The following is a 21,840-nucleotide window of genomic DNA, read 5'->3' on the forward strand; positions in this document are numbered from 1 at the left end:
AGTAAAAACAACCACAATCAAGGCCTCAAAGGAATATAAAACATGAATTGGACTAAAGATCAAAAAGAATTCCAAAGAGAGCTAAAAACATGATTTTCAAAATGAAATAAGAGTGGAAGAGAAAAAAAAATTAGGTAAAGGAATGAGAACAGAGGAAGAAATTAAAGATTAAATAATTAACAGGTTGGTAAAAGAGGCAAGAAAACATATTGAAGAAAATAATACTTGGAGAAGGAAAATTAGACAAATGAAAAAGAGGTAAAAAATTTGTTGGTGAGAATAAGTCCCTAAAAATCAGAATTATGAAAAAAATGTTAAAGGAGCTCACAGAAGAAAAAAAATTCCTTAAAAAAATAAATTTGGGCAAGTGGAAGCTAATAACTCAATGAGACATCAAGAAGTAATGGAACCATTAAAAAAATTTAAAAAATAGATGACAATGTGAAATATCCCATTGTTACCCAATTGATAAATGGTCAAAGGATATGAACAGGCAGTTTTCAGAGGAAGAAATTAAAGCTATGTATAGTCATATGAAAAAATTCTCAAAATGACTATTAATTGGAGAGATGCAAATCAAGACAACTCTGAGTTATCACATCGTACTTATCAGACTGGCTAACATAACAAAACAAGAAAATGATAAATGTCGGAGAAGATGTGTGAAGGTTGGAACAATAATTCATTGTTGGTGGAGTTGTGAGCTGATCCAACCATCCTGGAGATCGGTGCAGAACTATGTCCTGAGGGCTAACAAACTGTGCACACCATTTGACTCAGCAATACCACTTCTAGGGCTGTATCCCAAAGAGATCATAAAAATGGGAAAAGGACCCACATGTACAAAAATATTTAGAGCAGCCCTCTTTGTGGTGGCCAGAAACTGGAAATCAAAGGGATGCCCATCAGTTGGGGAATGGCTGAACAAGTTGTGGTATATGAATATAATGGAATATAAAGGGGTGAGGGGTAGAGCCAAGATAGCAGAGTAAATTCAGAAACTTCCCTGGGCTCTCCCCTAAAGCCCTCCAAATACCTGTAAAAATCACTCTAAACAAAGTCTAGAGCTACAGAACCCACAAAATGACAGAGTGAAACAAATCCACAGTCCAAGACAATCTGGAAAGTCAAGAGGAAGGTTCTATTTTCCTGGACAGGAAGTGGAGCAAAGTCTGCCATGGGCTGAATTGTTACAAACAAGCTAGAGCAGACCTCAGAGGACTGAATCATTAACAGCTGTGGCAGTTTGCAGACTTCTCAACCCACAAACACCTTAAAGATCAGCAGGAAAATTCTGTGGGATGCGGGTGACAAAGGAGCCCACAATCTGGCAGAATTCAGTTCTAACTCCAGGGTGGTGGTGGTGGTGGCAGCAGGAGCAGCATCAGGGGATGTTTCTGGAACTCTGGGCCTATAGATGGTAGGAGATTTGAGTGGCTAATACAAAATCCCTGAAGCTAGAACCAGTACACCTACTCACTCCCATCTCCATTAAAAGCAGAGTCCTGCTTTGACAAAGAGTTAGAAAGTATTTGGCTGTGAAGATGAGTAAACATCATAAAAGAACTCAAACTATAGAACCTTATTTTGGTGACAAGGAAGATCAAGGCACACACTCAGAGGAGGACAACAGAGTCTAAGTTCCTACATCAAAATTGTTCAAGAAGAATAAGAATTGGAACTTAAGGAACTTAAGAAGGATTTTGAAAATCAAGTAAGTGAAGGAGAGGGAAAAAAATGGGAAGAAAAATGAAAATAATGAAAGAAAATCATGAAGATATAGTCAACAGCTTGCTAAAGGAGACTAAAAAAATACTGAAGAAAATAACATGTTAAAAAATAGAGTAACTTGAAAGGCAAAAGAATTCCAAAAAGTCAATGAGGAGAAGATTGCTTTAAAAAGCATAATTGGACAAACGGAAAATGTGTGCCCAAAAGTTCACTGAAGAAAATGATTTCTTCCATCTATCCTCTCTCTCTCTCTCTCTCTCTCTCTCTCTCTCTCTCTCTCTCTGTCTCTCTCTGTCTCTCTCTGTCTCTCTCTCTACCTCCCTCCCTCCCTTTAAACTGTTAAACTGTTTGTCATTCCATATGGGAAGTTGATAATGTAAGTTATAACAACTTTGATTATTATTTTTCACAAATTTATTTATTTATTTTTAGTTTTCAACATCCAGGTGTGTAATCCTTTACAGGTTCTGCATGTATATTCTTATTAAACAGATATTCACATCACTTATTCGTATAGAAGAATTAGAATGAATGGAAGGAACCATAAGAAACAAACAAACAAAAAAAAAACAAAAAGAGAGAGCAAATCATAAACTTTAATCTACCTTCAGAATTTATAGTTCTTTCTCTGAATGTGGGTAGCATTTTCCTTCCTGGCTCTTAGTATTGTTTTAGGTTCTTAAATCACTGAGAAGAGCTAAGACTATCAAAGTCAGCCATTACACAAGGTCCTTATTATTTTGTACATTGTTCTCTTGATTCTGTTGACTCAACATTAGTTCACATAAGTCTTTTCAGGTTTTTCTTTCTTTTTGAAATTTTTCTGCTCATCATTTCTTATAGCACAATTTTTGTCATTTTTATTATATTAGCTAGGACTACCCACGAGCAACTGATTCTTTTTTAGTTATTTATATCTGACTTTATTTGTGGGAAAAGAGTTTTATAATTCTGTTCATGTAGTTTCTGTGTTTGTTTTGGTAGGTAGACTCCCAAATATTTTATAATGTCTCTATTAACTTTAAATGGAATTTCTTTCTCTATCTCTTGCTGTTGGGCTTTGTTAGTAATATATAGAAACACCGATGATTTCTGTGGGTTTATTTTGTATCCTGTAGATTTACTAAGGCTGTTTATTATTTCAAGTAGGTTTTTACTTGATTTTCCAGGATTCTCTAAGTATATCATTATATCATCTATAAAGTGTGATAGCTTAGTTTCTTCTTTGACTATTCTAAATCCTTCCATTTCTTTGTCTTCTATTATTGCTGAAGTTTCTTGAATAACAGTGGTGATAATGAACATCTTTGTTTTACCCCAATCTTATTGAAATGCTTCCAACTTATCCCCATTACATATAATACTTGTTGATGGGTTTAGGGAGATGCTACTAAAATGCTACATTTTAAGGAAGTTTCTATTTTTTTCTATGCTCACTTGTGTTTTTAATAGAAATAGGTGTTGTATTTCTGCATCTAGCGAGATAGTCATATGGTTTCAGTTAGTTTTGTTGTTGCTATAATCAATTATGCTAATGGTTTTCCTAACATTGAACCATCTCTGTATTCCTGAGGTAAATCCTACCTGATCACGGTGTATTATTCTTATGATAAGTTGCTGTAATCTTTTTTGCTAATATTTAAAGTTTTTGCATCTATATTGATTAGGTAAATTGGTCTTTCTCTGTTTTGACTCTTCCTGTTTTAAATATAAGTACCATATTTGTCTCATAAAAAAATAGTTGGGACCTCTTCTTTGCCAATTTCCCCAAAGAGTCTATATAATATTGGATTTTTTTTAAATGTTTGATAGAAATCGCTTGTAAATCCATCTGACCCTAGAGATTTTTCCTAGGGAGTTCATTGATAGTTTGATCAATTTCTTTTTCTGAGATGGGGTTATTCAAGTATTTTATTTCATCTACTATTAATCCAGGCAATTGATATTTTTACAAATATTCATCCATTTCAATAAACCTACCAAATTTATTGCCATACAGGTGGGCAAAATAGTTTCTAATTATTGCTTTAATTTCCACTTCATTGGTGATGAAATCACCCTTTTTTGATATGGGTAATTTGGTTTTCTTTCTTTTTTAAAATCAAATCAGTGAAAGATTTCTCTCTTATATTGTATCCTTTTTCATAAAAATATGTCTTAGTTTTATTTATTAGTTCAATAGTTTTCTTGAGAGGATTCTGGAAAGATGGTAGAGTAGGTCAGAAAATTCCAAACTTTCAAGATTTTCCACAAGAAAAGAAATATAATAGTGCCTCAGGGTGAAGAAAGCATGGATAAAATTAAATAAGAAAGGAGGCAAAACAGGGGTCTTCCTGGGATAATCGGAGAATATCTCAAGAAAAATCCCAGGATGAGATTTGTGAAAAGTAAACACCTTCATGCTAGTGTCCTTTTAAACAACAAGCAGCAAGCCCTTAGATTAGGTGTGTTGTGAAGCTGCCTTGGTCCCAGATGCAGGAAATTTTACCCTAAGCATAGTGAGGGCAGTTGGGCATCTGAGCTAGGAAAGATCTAGGGAACCTCTGCTTACAAGGAGCTCTAGACCCAGCTGTGCTGTGGAGAGGACAGGAATGAGAAGGAACCAGCACAGGTCTGTGTTGGGGGTGTAAGCTCAGTTCCATGTGGACAGTCTCGGGCGGGTAAAGGTGAGAGCTTCTAAACCTTAGAGTTCTCATGAGGCCCCCCAGGAAACAGCAGGGAATTGAGGAGTGAGATCTCGTGTATTTCCGCCTCTTCCCGTGAGAACGTGATGGGAGAGAGCATCCCCGCCCTCGAGACTGGCCCGGATCTGGGCATACCTATTGTTATCTAACAGGCACGGTACTGAGGTGCAAACGATACGGCAGGAGAGCTTAAGTAGGGTCAGGAAAGCCTGAAGGTTCTCTTAGCGCTGAGGGGCCCTTTCAGGACAGAAGGCCCCTTTTCCTCTCTTCGCTCTTCCCTCTCCCCTCTCTCCCCACTTCCACTTCTGCTTTCATTCTCTTACTGTAAGATCTTTGCCTCCTTGGGAGATTTCTCTCTCTCTCCTAAGGAAGAGTTCCCCCTGCACATGTAACCAGGACCCTGAATAAAGCCTAACCCTTGTTCGACTCCGGAAAGTCTCTTCTCTCATATGTTTATCTGGTTTGGCCAGCTGAAGACCTGCGATAGCTAAGGTAAGACTCGGGTAGCCCTCAGGCCTCTAGGCCTGGCAGGTCTGGTGAACGCAGAAGCAGTGGGATAGGATGCCCCTAGCTCTGAGCAGTTACATGAGGCTGAAAGTTTGACTTTGGTTCTAAGCTACAGGAGAGAACTGAAAATCTAAGACCAGAGGCACCATCCTCCATACCCCGGAAATAGATGTGATTATAAAAGTGAAGCTATTGCTATAAAAAGTGCACAGGCAATATGTATGTATATATCTTTATCTGTACATAAATATATCCATGTTTAATTATAGCCTTTTGGGAGAAGGAGAAAGGGGGAGGGACAAGAAAGTAAAAAGTGCACAGCACAAGACAAAATGAAAACTTACAAGGAAACAAGGAGAATATGGATAGCTTTCAACATGATAGACAGTACTTTTTGTACAGGCTTTCTTGAAATGAAAAGTTATTGATATATATTTTAAATCCTGTCTTATGTTATATTGTGTGCATAGCCTGTTTGCTTTTTTTCTTACTTAGTATTACTTAGTATTCAAGTTTATGACGTTTTTCTTTTTCTTTTCTCTATTCTGTATTTGAGCTCTGATATTTTAGTCTAAAAAAAACATGTTGATAACTATTGAAATAGCTTTCCTTCTTTAATGTTATTAATCTCTGATTTTCAGAACTTCTAATTTGGTATTTAATTGAGGATTTTAAAACTGTACTTTTTTCTATCCTTTTTAGTCATATGTCTAATTCATTGATCTCCTCTTTCACTTATTCATGTAAGATCTTAGAGATAGAAAACTTCCCCTAGGAATTGTTTTGGCTGCTCTCATACATTTAGGTATGTTGTCTCATAATTGTCATTCTCTTGGATGAAGTTATTAATTTTTTTATGACTTTTTTGTTTGACCCACTCATTTTTAGGATTAGATTATTTAGTTTCCAGTTAATTTTTAATCTGTCTTTCCATGGTCCTTTATTACATGTAATTTTTATTGAATCAAGATCTGAAAAACTATGCATTTAAAGTTTCTGCCTTTCTGCATTTGATTGTCAGTTTTTTATGCCACATTACATGGTTAGTTTTTGTGTAGGTGCTATGTACCACCTGAAAATAAAATGATATATTCCTGTCTATCAACATTCAGTTTTCTCCAGAGGTCTGCCATATGTAACTTTTCTAAAATTCTGTTCCCCTCCTTGACTTATTTCTTGTTTATTTTATATTTAGATTTATCTAGTTCTGACAGGGAAAGGTTGAGGTCCCCCATTAGTACTTTTCCTATTTCTTCTTATAACTTGCTTAACATCTCCTCTAAGAATCTGAATGCTATACCTCTTGGTTCATTTAGGTTAAATATTGAAGTTACTTCATTGTCTATGGTACCTTTTAGCAAGATTGTAATTTCCTTCATTATCTCTTCTAATTAAATCTATTTTTGTTTTCACTTTGTTTGACATCATGACTGTTATCCCTGCTTTTATTTCGCTTGAGCTGAAGTATAATATATTCTGATGCAGCCTTTAGCCTTTACTGCGTGTATCCCTCTGTTCAAATGTTTTTCTTGTAAACAACATATTGTAGGATTTTAATTTTTAGTCCACTCTGTTATTTTGTTGGGATTGGAAGCTCAATTCCGTGTGGACAGTCTCGGGCGGGTAAAGGTGGGAGCTTCTAAATCTTAGAGCTCTCACGAGACCCTCACAGGAAACGGCAGGGAATAGAGGTGAACCGAGCTATCTCGAGTAATTCCGCCTCTTCCCGTGAGAAACGTGATGGGAGAGAAATCTCCCCACCCTCGAGATGGTCCCAGATCTGGGCACACTATTGTTATCTAACAGCACGGTATTGAGATGCAAACTGTGTGGCTGAAGGTTAAGTAGGATTGAGGAAGCCTGAAAGCTCTCTTAGCACGTGAGGAGCCAAGAGGACAGTAGGCTCCGCTTCTCTTCTTTCCTCTCTCCCCTCCTCCTCTCTCCCCGCTTGTACTTCTACTTCCAATCCCTTAAGATCTTAGCCTCCTTAGGAAATCTCCCCCTCTTCCTCCTAAGGAAGACCTCCCTGCACTTGTAACTAGACCCTGAAATAAAGCTCAACCCTTGTTCGACTCTGGAACGTCCTTTCTCTCATATGAGCATCCGGTTTTGGCCAACTGAAGACCTCGGAGGTGAGGTAAGAAGACTCGGGTAGCCCACACAGGCCTCTAGGCCTGACAATATTTGCTTCTGTTTTATGGCAGAGTTCATCCTATTCATATTCAGTTATGATTACCATTTTTTTCTATCTTATTCCTTCCTCCACCATTTACACTTTTCTCTCATATTTCACCCTTTCTTTCCTTACCAGTATTTTACCTTTTACAAAGCCTCCTGCAATTTGCCCTCCCTTCTATTGACCCCTTCACTTTTCTTTCCCCTACTACTTCTTCCCTCCCTTCTTGTTTGCCTTCTATTTACCTCCCTCTTCTTTTCCGTTTTCCTCCTTCTTCCCTATTTCGTTAAATATATTTCTATGTCCCACTGAATGTGCATATTATTTACTCTTTGAGCCAAAACCAATGAGAGTAAAGTTCAAACAATGCTCATCCCCTCCCTTCTTTCTCTCTACTGTAATGGGTCTTTTGTGCCTCTTCATGTGATACAATTTATCCTATTCTCCCTCCCACTTTCCCTTTCTCCCAATACAATCCTTTTTTCAGGCATTAATTATTTTTATATCATCATATCAAAGTCAACTTATACCCACACCCTCTGCCTATGTATACTCCTTCTAATGGTCCTAATAAAAATATATTTCTCAAGATTTACAAATTTCATCTTACCTTGTAGGGATGTAAACAGTTTAACCTTATTGAATAACATTTTTTCTTTCCAGTTTATATTCACATACATATATACACATATACATATATATACACACATACATATACACACACACACATATATATATATACACACATATACATATATATACACACATACATATACACACACACATATATATGTTTGCATGTATATGGACATAAATATACCCAGTTGGTAATAGAAATCTATATTACCCATAGGCAAGTAGGAGAGAAAGGGGATAAGAAAAGGTTGCCTGATGAAAGGGAGGGTAGATAAAAGGAGTCAGTGGTCAGAAGCAAAACAGACTTTAGAAGAGAAAAAACAGAAGAAAATAGTATAGAGGGAAGGCACAATTAGTAATCATAAATGGTAATGAGAATGGGATGAACATCTCACACTATAAATGAGATAGTAGAATGGATTATATTACAAAATTTAACAATATATTGTTTATAAGAAACACTTAAAACAGAATGAGAAATGTAGTTACAATAAGGCGCAGGAACACAGTCTTTTATATTTCAGTTGTGGTAAAAAAACAAAACAAAACTGGGGTAGCAATCATGATATCAGACAATGTAAAAGCAAAAACAGACCTAATTAAAATGGATAAACAAGGAAGTTACATCTTTCTAAAAGGAACCATCAAAATTATTCAATATCAATAGTAAACAAATATGTACCAAATAGCATAACATAGAATTCTTGAAAGAAATGTTAAATGAATTACAGGAGGAAATAGACAGTAAAATTAAGTAGTTGGGGACCTCAACTTTCCCCTCTCAGAGTTAGAGAAATCTGAACATAAAATAAATAAGAAGAAAATCAAAGAAATAAATAAGATCTTAGAAAAGTTATTTATGATAGTCTTCTGGAGAAAATTGAATGGGAACAGAAAGAAACATACCTTTTTTCTTCCTAAAAAAAAAATACCTAACTGTGTTAGGGCACAAAATCCTCAAAACAAAATGCAATAAAATATATTAAATGTACACCTTTTCAAAACACAGCGTAATAAAATGTACATTTGATAATTAGCTGCCCTTGTAGAGGCTAAAAATTAATTCAAAACTAAACAATCCAATCCTAATGAGTGGATCAAAGAACACATTATATAAGCAAGATGACTGTTTGAGGCAGCAACACAATTCACTCTCTCCTCATTCCCAATCAACCAACTTTAAATTAATTTCTCAAATTAAATTTTGGAGTGACAGAGTCAGCAAAAGGTCAGAGTGAGACATTCTTCTAGCCTAAGGAAACTTCAGAGGTCATTAGGAGAGGTTTGTGATACTGGGGTGCTTGCCAGCATAAAATAGACTCAGAAGAAGAAACAGTAGTAGCAGCCTCCATGAGGAGGTGCCAATAACAGCAGTAGCAGCTTCAAAAGCTTTCAACCCAAAGAGGAGAAGATCAGGTGATTGGGCAGAAAGATGTTAGAAGGGATTCTTTTCTACCCTGTGTGCAAGTGGCAATGATTGAAAACTCTATTGCCCACACACTTCTCTGTCTCTGTTGCACAGTGAAGAAGAGTGCTTATGGTAAGTCACAAAGCAGTACAGGACTGGATGACAGTTTTAAGACAAAAAGTAATACTAGTGCTTGTGGTGGCAGGAGAACAGTGGACCTGGTCACAGTTCCAGGGCCAAAATGAACATTTACATATGCAGCTATAGAGAAGCAGAATGTATTAGAAACCAAAATCTGACAATATGCTTTTTACAAAAGGCACACTTGACAGAGAAAGACACACACTGAGTTAAAAGAAAAGGCTGGAACAGACACTATTAAGGTTCAACTAAAGAAAAAAAAAGACAGGGGCAGCAATGACGATCTCAAATAAAGAAAAAACAAAAGCAGATGTAGTCAAGAGAGATAATCAGAAAAACTATATTTTGCTGACAGGTACCAAAGACAATGAAGTAAAAAAAAAAAATAGAAAATTTCTCTGATAAAAACCTCATCTCTTAAATATATAGTGAATTGAATCAAATTTACAAAAGAGAAGAGCCATCCTGCAGTCAATAAATGGTTAAAGGATATGAATAGGTAGTTTTCAGAGGAAAAGAGTCATGAAAACAATGCTCTAATTCAGAATTGATCAGAGAAATAATTGGAGAAATGTGATTTACTCATGGATAGGCTGAATCAATTCAATAAAAATGATTATTCTACATAATTTAATTTATTATTTGTTGTCATATCAATCAAAAATAATTTTACAGAGCAAGAAAAAAATAAAATTCATCTGGAAGAATAAAAAGTAAATAATATCATTAAAATAGATGAAAAAATGCTAAGGAATATGGCTTTGCAGTACCAGATTTAAATTATATTACAAAGCGGTAATCATCAAAAGAGTTTGTTACCGGCTAAGAATTAGTGTTGGATTACTGGAATAGATTGGGTACACAAGAAACATTGATAAATTACCATACCAATTTAGTGCTTCATAAACCCTTATATCCAAGCTTTTGGGGTAACAACTTACCATTTAACAAAAATTGTTGGGAACATTGGAAGCAGTTTGTCAAAAACTAGGCATAGACCAACATCTCACACTATATGCTAAGATAAGATCAAAATGGATAAATGATTCTAACATAAAAAGTGATAAATAAATAAATTAGAGGAGCATGGAGAAATGTACCTTAGATCTATGGATAAGGGAAGAGTTTATCATCACACAAGAAAGAAAAAGTATCAAAGAAAGTAAAAGAGATAATTTTGATTACAGGAAATTAAAAATCTTTTGCCCAAAGAAAACTAACACAACCAAAAGTGAAAGAAAAACAGGAAACTTAAAAAAAATATAGCAAGTTTTTGTGATAAAGATCTTCTCAAATTTATAGGTAACTGACCTAATATATAAAAATAAGAGTCATTCTCCAGTTAATAAAACTCTAAAGATATGAATAAACATTTTGAAAAAGAATTCAAAATTATCCACAGTAATATGAAAACAAAATGCCTTAAAGTACTACTCATTAGATATATGCAAATTAAAGCATCTCAGAGATAAAACCTCACAGGCCTCTATTAGATTGAGTAGCAAGTCATAAAAGGAAAATGGAAAATGGTTAACAGGATGTGGAAAAACTTGGACACCAATAATTGTTAGTGTAAGTATAAATTAGTTTTTCCATTCTGGAAAAGAATTTGGAACTATGTCCTAAGGGCTAACAAACTGTGCACACCATTTGACCCAGCAATACCACTACTAGTTCTGTATCCCAAAGAGATCAAACCAAAGGTAAAAAGAAAAAAGATATATTTGTACAAAATATTTATAATAGCTCTTTTTGTGGCGGCAAAAATTTGGAAATTGAGGGGATGTCCTTTAATTGGGGAATGGATGAACAAGTTGTGGCATATGATTTTGATGGAATATAATTGTGCTACAAGAAATGATGAACAGAATCATTTCATAAAAGAAACAAACACAACTTGGGAAAATTTTTATGAACTGAAGCAAAATGAAATAAGCAGAACCAGGAGCACATTTTACATAGTAACAGAAATATTGTAAGAATGATTCATAGGGAAATACTTAGTTACTCTGAGTAAGAAAATGATCCAAGGCAATACAAAGGACCCTTAATGAAAAAGGCTACTAGTGAGTAGCCACTCCCAGAAGGAGAACTAATTTTGAATATACATTGAATCATAATTTTCTTTTTTTAATTTTCTATATTTTTCTATGTTTTCTTTTGAAACATGGCTTACATGGAAACATATTTTGCATGACTTCACATGTATGATACATATCAACTTTCTTGCCTTCTCTAAGGGGGGGGGGCAGTGTGGGTGGGAGGAAGAGAGTTTTGAGCTCATTTAAAATGAATTTAAATTTTACAGGTAATTTGGACATAAAATAAATAAAAATATGTCATAAAAATCACAAATGGTTCATGTACATTTTGAGGGAGCCACACATGTTTCTCATATTAAGTCAAAGATAACTTTCTTTTTATTGTTAAATCTTGTAAGAGAATACTGAAAATCAAAAGCCAATGAACTGATGACTTTTTTACCTGTAAGTTCAGTGAGGAAGAATTTAATTCCTCTTGGACAATTTGGGGTACTTTTGTAGTAAGCTTTCTAAAGTTTTCAATGGTTTGATGATTAAATTCCTTTTTAGGGGAGAAGTTCCTTAGCTGTATCTATCTAAGTAGTAAATAAAAAAATGAGGTACAAGTGATAAGAGATATGTCACTTGCTTTGATAATGACCTCAAGTGATTTTCATAAGTCATTGATTACTCTATGATCTCAGGTTTTATTTCATTTTTCAGTCCACCAATGAAATATTCTATGTCATGTTCTCATCATAGATAGGCATTTTAACAATAAGCAAACATGTGCAAAATGCACTGGCACAATATATGAAGTCAAGAGGATAAATATCTAAAGAGATGTGAGAGAACGTTGATGAGAAAGATACCTTACTACCACATTAAAAAAAAAACAAAACAGAAAAAGCAAGTCAATATATCAACACTGTTTTGTCAAAGGCTTATACAGACCTTCGAAGAAACAGTGTTGATGTATACACACACACATACATGCACACACATATATGTATACACACATGTATATACACATAAACACACATATATGTATATATTATACACACATACATGTCTTTATACAAACACAGATGTATATACACATATGTATATTTATATAAATGTACTTTCCTTCCATTTATTTTATAAATCATGTTGATCCAAGAATGTGCTCCAACACCTAATCGTTAAATTTTTGGAAATCACAACAGATATAAATCAGGCCTTGATAAATTGTTTTGTTTATTTCTAGACTTAAGAAAGTAATGGAGAAAATATTAATAAGGAAAGACAAACTTGAAAGTGTGTTGTAAGTATATTTTCTCTTTTTGGTGGGGTCAACAGAGAGTCTGTGAAGCATCGGACACCATACCTCTTTGTTGATCCCTCATAAAAGAAGCCTGAATTTTAAAAATTGTTACAAATTTGAGTTCCTGCAGTATTCAATTTAGTTTGAATACAAAAGGCAAAAGGATTCCCATTAGAGAAATTCACCCTAAGGCTGAACTTCTCAATACCAAGCAAAACAGAACCAAGACAATTATTCAAATAATTAAATTTAATAAGAGTTATCTCTCTAATATGTGGCTATCGCAAGTGAAAACAGATTTTGCCTTAAATAATAAATGTACCTTCTTTCTCTACCTTGGTTTATAAGCATCAACAGGGGACATGAGAGCTTAGTTCTCTGAGCAACCTCATTTCATTATTGTCCACTCCTCAAAAATGTTTAGGTTCTATTTATTCTGTATATAGATGTATATGTTCATGTTGTCTTCCCTGGTAGAATGCAAATGCCTTGAGATCAGAAACTGTTTTAGTCTTTGTATGCTCAGCACCTTGCACATTTACTGTCATGGATTGCTTGATTCCCAGTTCCTGATTAGATAAGATGTTTATAATTAATCTTTAGTAGTTGTGTCTCATATTTTGTCTAATAGAATATATTTACTGTATATGCAAAAAATATAGGAAGATAGGATGGTAGCATCCCATGGTTGGAACTTTAAAAGATATGTGAAAACTTCTTAAGAATGAAATGGAAAATACTCATTTGTAACAGATTCTTATGAGAATCTTGAAAGTCTCCTTCTCAGATAAACTGTTGCCCAAGCTAATGAAATAAATTTTAGATGTGACTGTAAAGATCATTATTTGTCTTTTTTGGTACCATCATTGGTCCTATGAGATTATAGTCAAAGAAAGTTGGACTGATTTTAAATAGTAGATGAATTTCAAATGATTGGCCAATGCATAAAATCTGATGTCTAGATAAAAATCAAGAGTAGACTATTTCGTAATTAAATTGTTAAAATTCTAGCACACGTTATTGTTGTCTTAACAATGGAAGTATTAAGCAGTAACACAATCCCCTTTTCTTTACAGATGAGGTAACTGAAGGCCCAGAGAAGTTAAATGACAGCTTGAGAGTAATAAGGATACTATGACAGATTCATCTAATTTCTTCTTTTTTGTTATTTTTGGAGGGTTTTGTTTTTAAGTAAGGCTAGGATATTAGTGGATTGGGTAAACATCATCAACATAATACATTGAATTAAAGAAAAGCATGTAACAAAATGTCTCATAACAATCATCTGAAAAGTTGGAAAAGTTTTAAAGTTGGAAAAGTTTAAAAGGATGAAATAAGAATACTCTTGTCTTTTTCTTGTTAACTCCATGTATGCAAAAGTTGATTGACGTTCAACAGATCAACACTAACCTAAAGGAACAGCTCCGGGACAGGGGGACAAGACTCTGATGTTGGCCCAGTTCCATGCTAAACTTTTATGACTGACTTGGATGAATGCATAGATGTAAGTTTTATCAAAATTTCAGATAAAATAAAATTAGGAAGAACAATTAATCAATCAACTTGTCAGTCAGGATTGATTAGGTTTCTGCAATATAGGCAGCACTAACTAGGCACTCAAAGTACACATGCAAAAATGAAACAATCCTTATTCTGAAGAAATATAAATTATAAAAGAAGCTTGCATTCTCACGTATATTTAACAATCCACTAATATATTCAGAAATATCTTGAAAATACAGAATGATATGGCTGAAATTAAGAAAATAAAATATATTAGTGATAAATGCAGTATTTGTATTGTATTTAAAAATTCATTTCCATAATTTAAGCTATAAAACTCTGCAAAGCAAATGACTCATATCCCAATGGCTCTTTTGAAAAAAAAAATCCATATTAAGAAAACAGCATTTCTCTGGTTTAAAATAGTCAGGTCATTACATAACTTTGCTATTTGACTTTGTACATGTATATACTGTCTTTAAATAGAACTCAATGTTTTCTATCTCTCAACTTAGCATTATTTTTCACCCATTTTTTCTTCATTTATAAATTCCCTTTGGAATTATATAATTAAGATTGCCATAGGCTGCTGCTGAATGTTTTATGTGAAATATATTGGATTCTGCTCTACCTTGAATGATAAACCTTTATAGCTTTAGCATGACACAGCTGATATTTTCAGTGGCAATTATAATAAACAATAGCTTGCATAGACCATACTGAAATTAAAGTCGTATTTTAAAGATGGCCATTCCAATCTGCTAATCATAGCAGTAAGCATCCTAACCTGGAAATACATCTTCCTTATTTCTCCCATGATGCTTCTCACAACATGCTAATGACTTCCAGTACTTATTGCAATGAATATTATGCGATGTTTCATAAGTTTTTAGAAATATGACTGGCTTACCATAGAAAAAAAGTTGACCTCTTGCAATATTCTTTCCTCGCAGATTTTCTGCAATGCACTCATAAGATCCTTCATCCTCCTGTTGAAAGTTTGGGATTCCAATCATTCCTTTGGATTTGCTATATTGGATTTTCCTTCCCAGAGGACTTCCATCCAACCTCCTCCAACTAATATTGGGTACTGGACTAAGGGAGAATAGTTCATTAGAAAGGGAGAAGTAGCCATTAGGGTGAAGACACAACAGTCATGGATGCCTTATACAAATCACCCTTGAGACATACCTTAGTCCCAAATGCTGACATTCTGGAATTAGTTTTCCAGTAACTCACTTCACTAAGTCCAGTGTGTCCATAGAATACTTTTAAAAATATCAGAGAGCAGATAAAATGGTACAAAAGTTTGCTACTGACTTTGTTTTAGGTAAGCTCAATTATCACATGACATGTGCAGTCTATGGTAATGGCTAAGTAAGGATGGGTGGATAACATAGAGTGTGGAACCCCATGTAGCTAACACAAACATGTTTGCTCCTTGAGAATTGGAACTACTTTTAATACTCTTTTCACTTTCTTTATCTCATCTACTTTTAAGATATAGTTAGGAGATTAATAAAATCTCTGTTGACCTGACTTCTCCAGAAGGCACTTTAGTCAGCGCCATGAAAGTTTCAGGCATTGGTTTGCTAAAGAATAACTGTCAAATTATCCAGCATTTGGTATAGAAGGCACTATGGGAGTATTCCTCTAAGGCAGTATACTACTTTAGAACAATCATTAGGCCTGAAGAATGGAAAGTTCATCTTCATTCTGGGCTCGTGTATTTGTGACTGTGTGCAAATGAACATCTTCCAGATTCATTGAGCTGTATAATTATAGGGTGATGGAAACTTCTTTCCAACCATCTAATTCTACAGATGGGGAAAGTACTACTCCAAAATATTAAGTAAAAATTAAAAATCACAGTCTTTGTAAGTTCATTGAAATTTATTGGGGAGGAAAGAAGACACATTGTGCATTATAGCATGGTTCAACTATTTGCAGAAGAGGGATTGAGCTTGTTCTGTTGGGGACTGTATCACCCAGGCAATATTCCCAGCACTGAGGATGGCTATGAATATGCTGGTATAGTTTAGAATGGTAAAGTATAAAAGACCTCCATATAGAAGGCAGAAGAAAAACAATTATTCAGACACTATAAAGCCAAATCTCTCATAGTAGCCAAGAAGTCAATACACATTAACACTGGTAGGGACAAAGACATTAACGATGGCAATACAATTATTTTAAACATTCTGTCTTAAAAGTTTCGATTCATCTTGGACTCTTCCATGTCCCCCATACTCTTATATCCAATTCATCTTGGACTATTCTATGTCCCCCATACTCTTATATCCAATCAGTTGCCCTGGTTTCAATATTCTGTCTCTACACGACATTTCTTTTCTTCCTGGTCCCCCTACCTACTTACACTAATATCATATTTATTCAGGATCTTCAGGCCAATATAATTCCTTCCTAAATGGTCTTGTCAATGGTATTTCCTTCTCCACTTCATTCTTTATACAGCAGCCTTGACAATCTTCCTAGTAATAGTTTGAATATATTCCTAACCTACTAAACAAACAAACAAGCAAAAACTCTCTATTGCTTTTCTAATTGTCATGGTAAAAAAATAACCTAAATGTGTTAATCCTATCATGTAAAGCCCTCTTAAATCTGGTATAAACCTATCTTTCCAAGTTTATTTTATATTACTCTCTCTCTCTCTCCCATGTTCTGTATTTTAATAAAAGTGGACAATTTATTGTTCCAAAAACCTGTCTTCAGCTTTAGTATGTTCATTTAGGACATCCCAGTTCCTTCCCTTCTCTGTTTTTCAAATTACTATCTTACTTAAAGCTTCAATTTCTGTGTTGCCCCCTAGATGAAAACTTTTCCAGATCACCTAGACAAAAATGACATCTTCCTTTTCAGCATTCATTAGACGATTCTTATTACTGCTGGTGATAGAACCCTTTCTTTTTTTATCTACCGCACTGGACCTTATATACGAGAACTAAATGTTTGTGCTTTATTTGTTGGATCTATTCCAAAGGACTATGCTAAGAACAACATTTCACCAGTTGCAAATGCTACTTAAGGGAAAAAGGTAATAAATTGTTAGCAATAAATGGCTCAATATCATCGGCAGTTACAGAGAATACTAGTACGTTTCATGAGTGGTGCTCGTATTTACAAATGTACATGTTTAACTAGCATGTCATTTCTAACGTTTTGACTGACATTTCTTCACTACTCAGAGACCAAGAGTCTCTTCTATAAAGGTTTACAAGTGAATTCTTTGACATGCAGAAATTTTGTGGAAAACTAACATTTCTCAGTAAATTATTTCTCGATGTCCAGCTGCAATAATGTCATATAGTGTCATTCTAGGTCTCCTAGACTGATCAGAAAGGGGGGAAAAAAAGGTCCTCTGACCATTCTCTTTGTTCATAGGATTAAATAAGCAATTTATTAGAATATTGAGAAAATAAAATTATCTTAAGGCATAAACATAGGGAAAGCAGTAGCCAAGATGTCAGAGGGAGCCTTCCAAATTGAAGAACCTTATAAAATTTCAACAGGATGAGAGCATTTATAAGAAAGATAAAAATAAATGGAGCATTCATTGTCATAATCACAACCATTGAACCATTGTGATGACATTTCTGTTGTTGTTTAAGATTCCTTTTATCTTAGAAATAACTCTTGGTAAAGAGGATAAGCCTGTGGAAGGAATCTGGACCTGAAGCAAAGTTCCACGAAAGAGACAAATCTCATATGCTGAGCTGATTCAGCCCTTACTTTCAGTGTTGGTCTCATGCACTTCAAATGACTTTTGTGGGAATCTTTCTCGCACCTTACTTTATTTTGCTCCTCTTTGGTTTCTCCTTGGAATCCAGATTGCATGAAATATGGATTGTATGAAATGTGGCCTCTCACAAATGTGAAATGTTGCTGCATGACAAAAGCAGGTTTCTCTATTCTGTCTTTCTGACTTGGTGCTATTTAAATAAGCATCCACAGCAAATGAAGATCCCTCCCCCCACTCTCTTTTGTCTGGAGGTTTAGAATGAGTGAGAAAACCGTTAGTTTTATCAAGACAGTGAATTCATGGATTAAGACAGGAGACCCATCAGGCCCCATTCAAAGTGAATTATAGGGGGAGTGAAGGCTGTCAACACGTTGTGGTAGGATCTCTCCTGCTTCAGTGCCCTGCTTTTAATCCGTAAATACAATGGTCATTGCTGAGCTGTTTTAGAAAGGTGTACACACACATAATACATACATACGCACACATATATGTACACCCACATGTACACATGCATATAAATACACCTGCACAATGCATACATACACATATGTGTACGTGTGTATTTCTATATGTTTTGTTACATACGCACATATATGTATGCACATATATACATACATAAAATATAAAGATAGATTTCTTAAACTTCATTGCTTAAATCCAGAAAACAGTGAAGAGAACTGTGCAACTAGGAAGCCTGATTATTGGTTATCAGACATTGCAACAGTATCCTTGGGATTATTCAAATGTCTATACCTCATTACATTAGAATTTCTCTGAAATTAGATTTAATTGAAGAGAAAGTGAAGCCTGGTAGGAAAATAAGCAGGGGCTAGCTTTGTTAAATGTTTAAACTTCACTCTAGTTGTCTTTCATTTTTCCACTTTGAAATATTCATACTTAGTTACAGGGGTAGAAAATTGGCCTATAGGGATGTGATGGATAAATTCCCGTACTTGGCATAGAAGCATTATTGAACGGAACGAGTGCTCATGACTAAACTCGGAACTGTCCAAATGGAGCTGTTATCATATACTGTTGTTCTCTTGTTACAAACATTACCCAAAAATTGTAAGAATGTCAAACATTTTGATTTTGACCTCTTGCTGTGATCACGGGTACTGTTATGATGTCTGAACACAACTGTCACCATGGTCAGAAGATACATTGCAGAGTGTATCTTCAAATCCAGATTGTTCAAATTTTTTCCACCTACTTCAATATCCCTTCTGCAAATCTTTTGAGAGGTCTCTCAAATACTGCTGATAGGTAGAATTATCATTTTAAGAAGTGTAAGGAAAATTGATCAGCTAACTTGTTTATTTCTAGAACAAATGTCTGATCCATATGCAAATTCCTTAACCTTTCTGTGACTCTCTAGATAAAATCACTGGCTCAATAAATTGCACTAGCTCTTTATTCTCTCTAGGATAGTGCATGCATGTGTGTGTGCACACATGTGTGCACATGCACGCATGCACATATGCATGCACACACTCTTATTGACAAACTTGCCTGTTCCCAACTCTCTGCATTGTGATGTTTTACTCTTTTTCACACTCTAAAATAAACCCATAATTGCTCACTCACTGTTCTTTCCACTTGGCATTCAATCTACCATCTCCTGCCATGGTACTGCTGCTGTCCAACATGCCTGTAGTTAATTCATTACCGATTTCTCCTTTTTGGAAAGCCTGGTCTCCTTGAAGGTTCATCTCAAATTCTTTCTTCTATTTGATGTCTTGCTTGACAATTCCCTACGCCTAGATGCTAGCCCACTTCTATCTGAACAACCAGGAATTAATTTTGTCTATATTTATATGTATACTGCCTTTCTCTTTAGAATGTAAGCATTTTGGATAGCAGAGACTAATTTCACGGTTGTCTCTGTATCCTTTGTGCTTAGCACAGTACTTGACATATAGTATAAGCTTAACAAATATTTGTTGAATAACCAGAGAGTATAGCAACATATTCGGGCATTTCTTAATAACTCAGTGTTTGAACTGGTTTCCATTTACCTTGCTGTGAACCTCTAATAATAGCTAGGATTTATATTTCATGTAACAGCTTCTTAAGCACTTTACCTAAATCAGTTATTGGATCCTCAAAGAATCCCTGTAAGGTGGATACTGCTATTATACACGTTTTACAAATGTGATAACTGATTCTAGCAAAGCTTAACTGACTTGCCAAAGTCACACAACTCACAAATGCATAAACTAGATTGCTAACTCCAGTCTTCCTGGTTTCAGTTCCAACAATGCACCAACTAGTAGCCATCATTTATCTTTGGGATTTTGTACTGAACCCCAATTTGTTGTGTTTTTTCAGGAGACAATCTAGCTTTTAATTAATCTTTGCTAGTCAGATCTTCTTCTTGGCATAATTTGATTCATTGGCCCTGTTTTTGATTCTCGTTATTATTTTATCTCAATCTGATTGATTTTGATGTTGCGTCTTTCAATGCCTTTCTGTCAGAAAGGCATGACTTCAGGAATAAAGAAGAGATAGTCTTGCTCTACTCAATCTTGTTCAGATTATTCAGCGAATGGTATGTTCAGTTCTGAGCACTACAGTTTAGGAAGGATGCTGGGAAAATCTGGTCTTTCAAGGGTTACAAGACAGGTACGAAGCCAAAGGACCCAGAGCCTGAATGTACTTATAAATTGTGTGCAGAGAAGTAGCACTTATTTTTCCCACAATGTAAATGTTCGTTACATTTCAAGAGGATGATATAGATTGGGTCTTTTGTTGTTTAGTAATTTCAGTCATGTCTGAATTTTCAGGGCTCCATTTTTAGGATTTTTCTTGGCAAAGATACTGATTTGCCATTTTCTTCTTGAGTTCATTTTACAGATGAGGATACTGAGGCAAGCAAACTTATGTGACCTGATCTGGGTCAGACAATTAGTAGTGTCTGAGGCCAAATTTGAACTCAGGAAGATGAGTCTTCTTGACTTCAGTCCCAACACTCTACCCACTGTACAACCTAGCTTTCTGGGTTGGGTGTGCCTGGGTCTACCTGAGTCTGAATTCTGCCTATGTGAGCCTGGGCAAGTCACTTAATCTCCCTAAACTTTAATTTCAACATTGGCAAAATTAATGTCCTTGGACTGGATGATGACCAAATTCTCTTCTATCAATCCAATCTAGTCTATTTCAATGAAAAAAAGACAAGTGGTTTCTTTGTGCTATGTGGACAACATAATCAACTGATTCACACAGACTTATGTAGCTTTTATCATCAGTAGCCCATAAAGCAATCCAATGTAACAATCATTTATTGAACATTTACTACATAAAGGTTTTGTGATAGTCTCTAGAAATGCAAAGATAAAATGGTGAAAACAATTAAGGAAACAAACAAACAAAAACAGCAACTGCCTTCAAGGGGCTTATATTCTAATACTCTGCTGAGAAGTGGTGACATATAGTATATAAACAAATTTGTAGAGACTTACTAAATTATAAATAATATTGGTGTTTTGAGTCTTTAAGTTAAAAATAAAATACAATAAAATTCATTCTTTTTTGGAATAAGTGTCAAACCTTGCTGCAGTATCATCTCCAATGACATGACCGTGAAAAGAAAAACAAAATGAGAAACTGCCTCTCTGTTGTTATTGGGAAGTTCTCAAATGTTTGAGAACATCACAGCAAGATTTCATATTTATTGCTCAACATTAACAGCCAAGCTGGGTACCTTTTGCTTCATAAATTAGAAAAAAATAAATAAGATCTACATATGTACATAAATATATGCCCTTGGTGGGAAAGCTCTGGAGCATCCAAGAACGTTCAGCAAAGCTCACTATTCATTTAATTTACATTCTCCCACACTGACTGCAAAGTTACTAAATTAAAAAGGAGAAGGTAGAAAAAAAGAAAAATATGTTTGGTTGTTTATCAGAGCAAGAGAGTGGAGTTATGGGGGACATCAATTTGATTTTCCACTAATAGCAAA

General features: G+C 34.9%; 1 protein-coding gene across 1 annotated transcript in view; it reads right to left on the minus strand.

Moving 5' to 3' along the window:
* LOC140532284 (contactin-6-like) overlaps nucleotides 1-21,840 on the minus strand; it is a 326,641-nt gene that overhangs the window by 148,407 nt on the left and 156,394 nt on the right. Inside the window, exon 7 of the mRNA XM_072650698.1 lies at nucleotides 15,024-15,208. Coding sequence (XP_072506799.1) covers nucleotides 15,024-15,208 — 185 coding nt within the window. The remainder of the gene's footprint in view (nucleotides 1-15,023; nucleotides 15,209-21,840) is intronic.

This window comes from Notamacropus eugenii, chromosome 3, assembly GCF_028372415.1.
Source record: "Notamacropus eugenii isolate mMacEug1 chromosome 3, mMacEug1.pri_v2, whole genome shotgun sequence".
Taxonomy (NCBI): Eukaryota; Metazoa; Chordata; class Mammalia; order Diprotodontia; family Macropodidae; genus Notamacropus; species Notamacropus eugenii.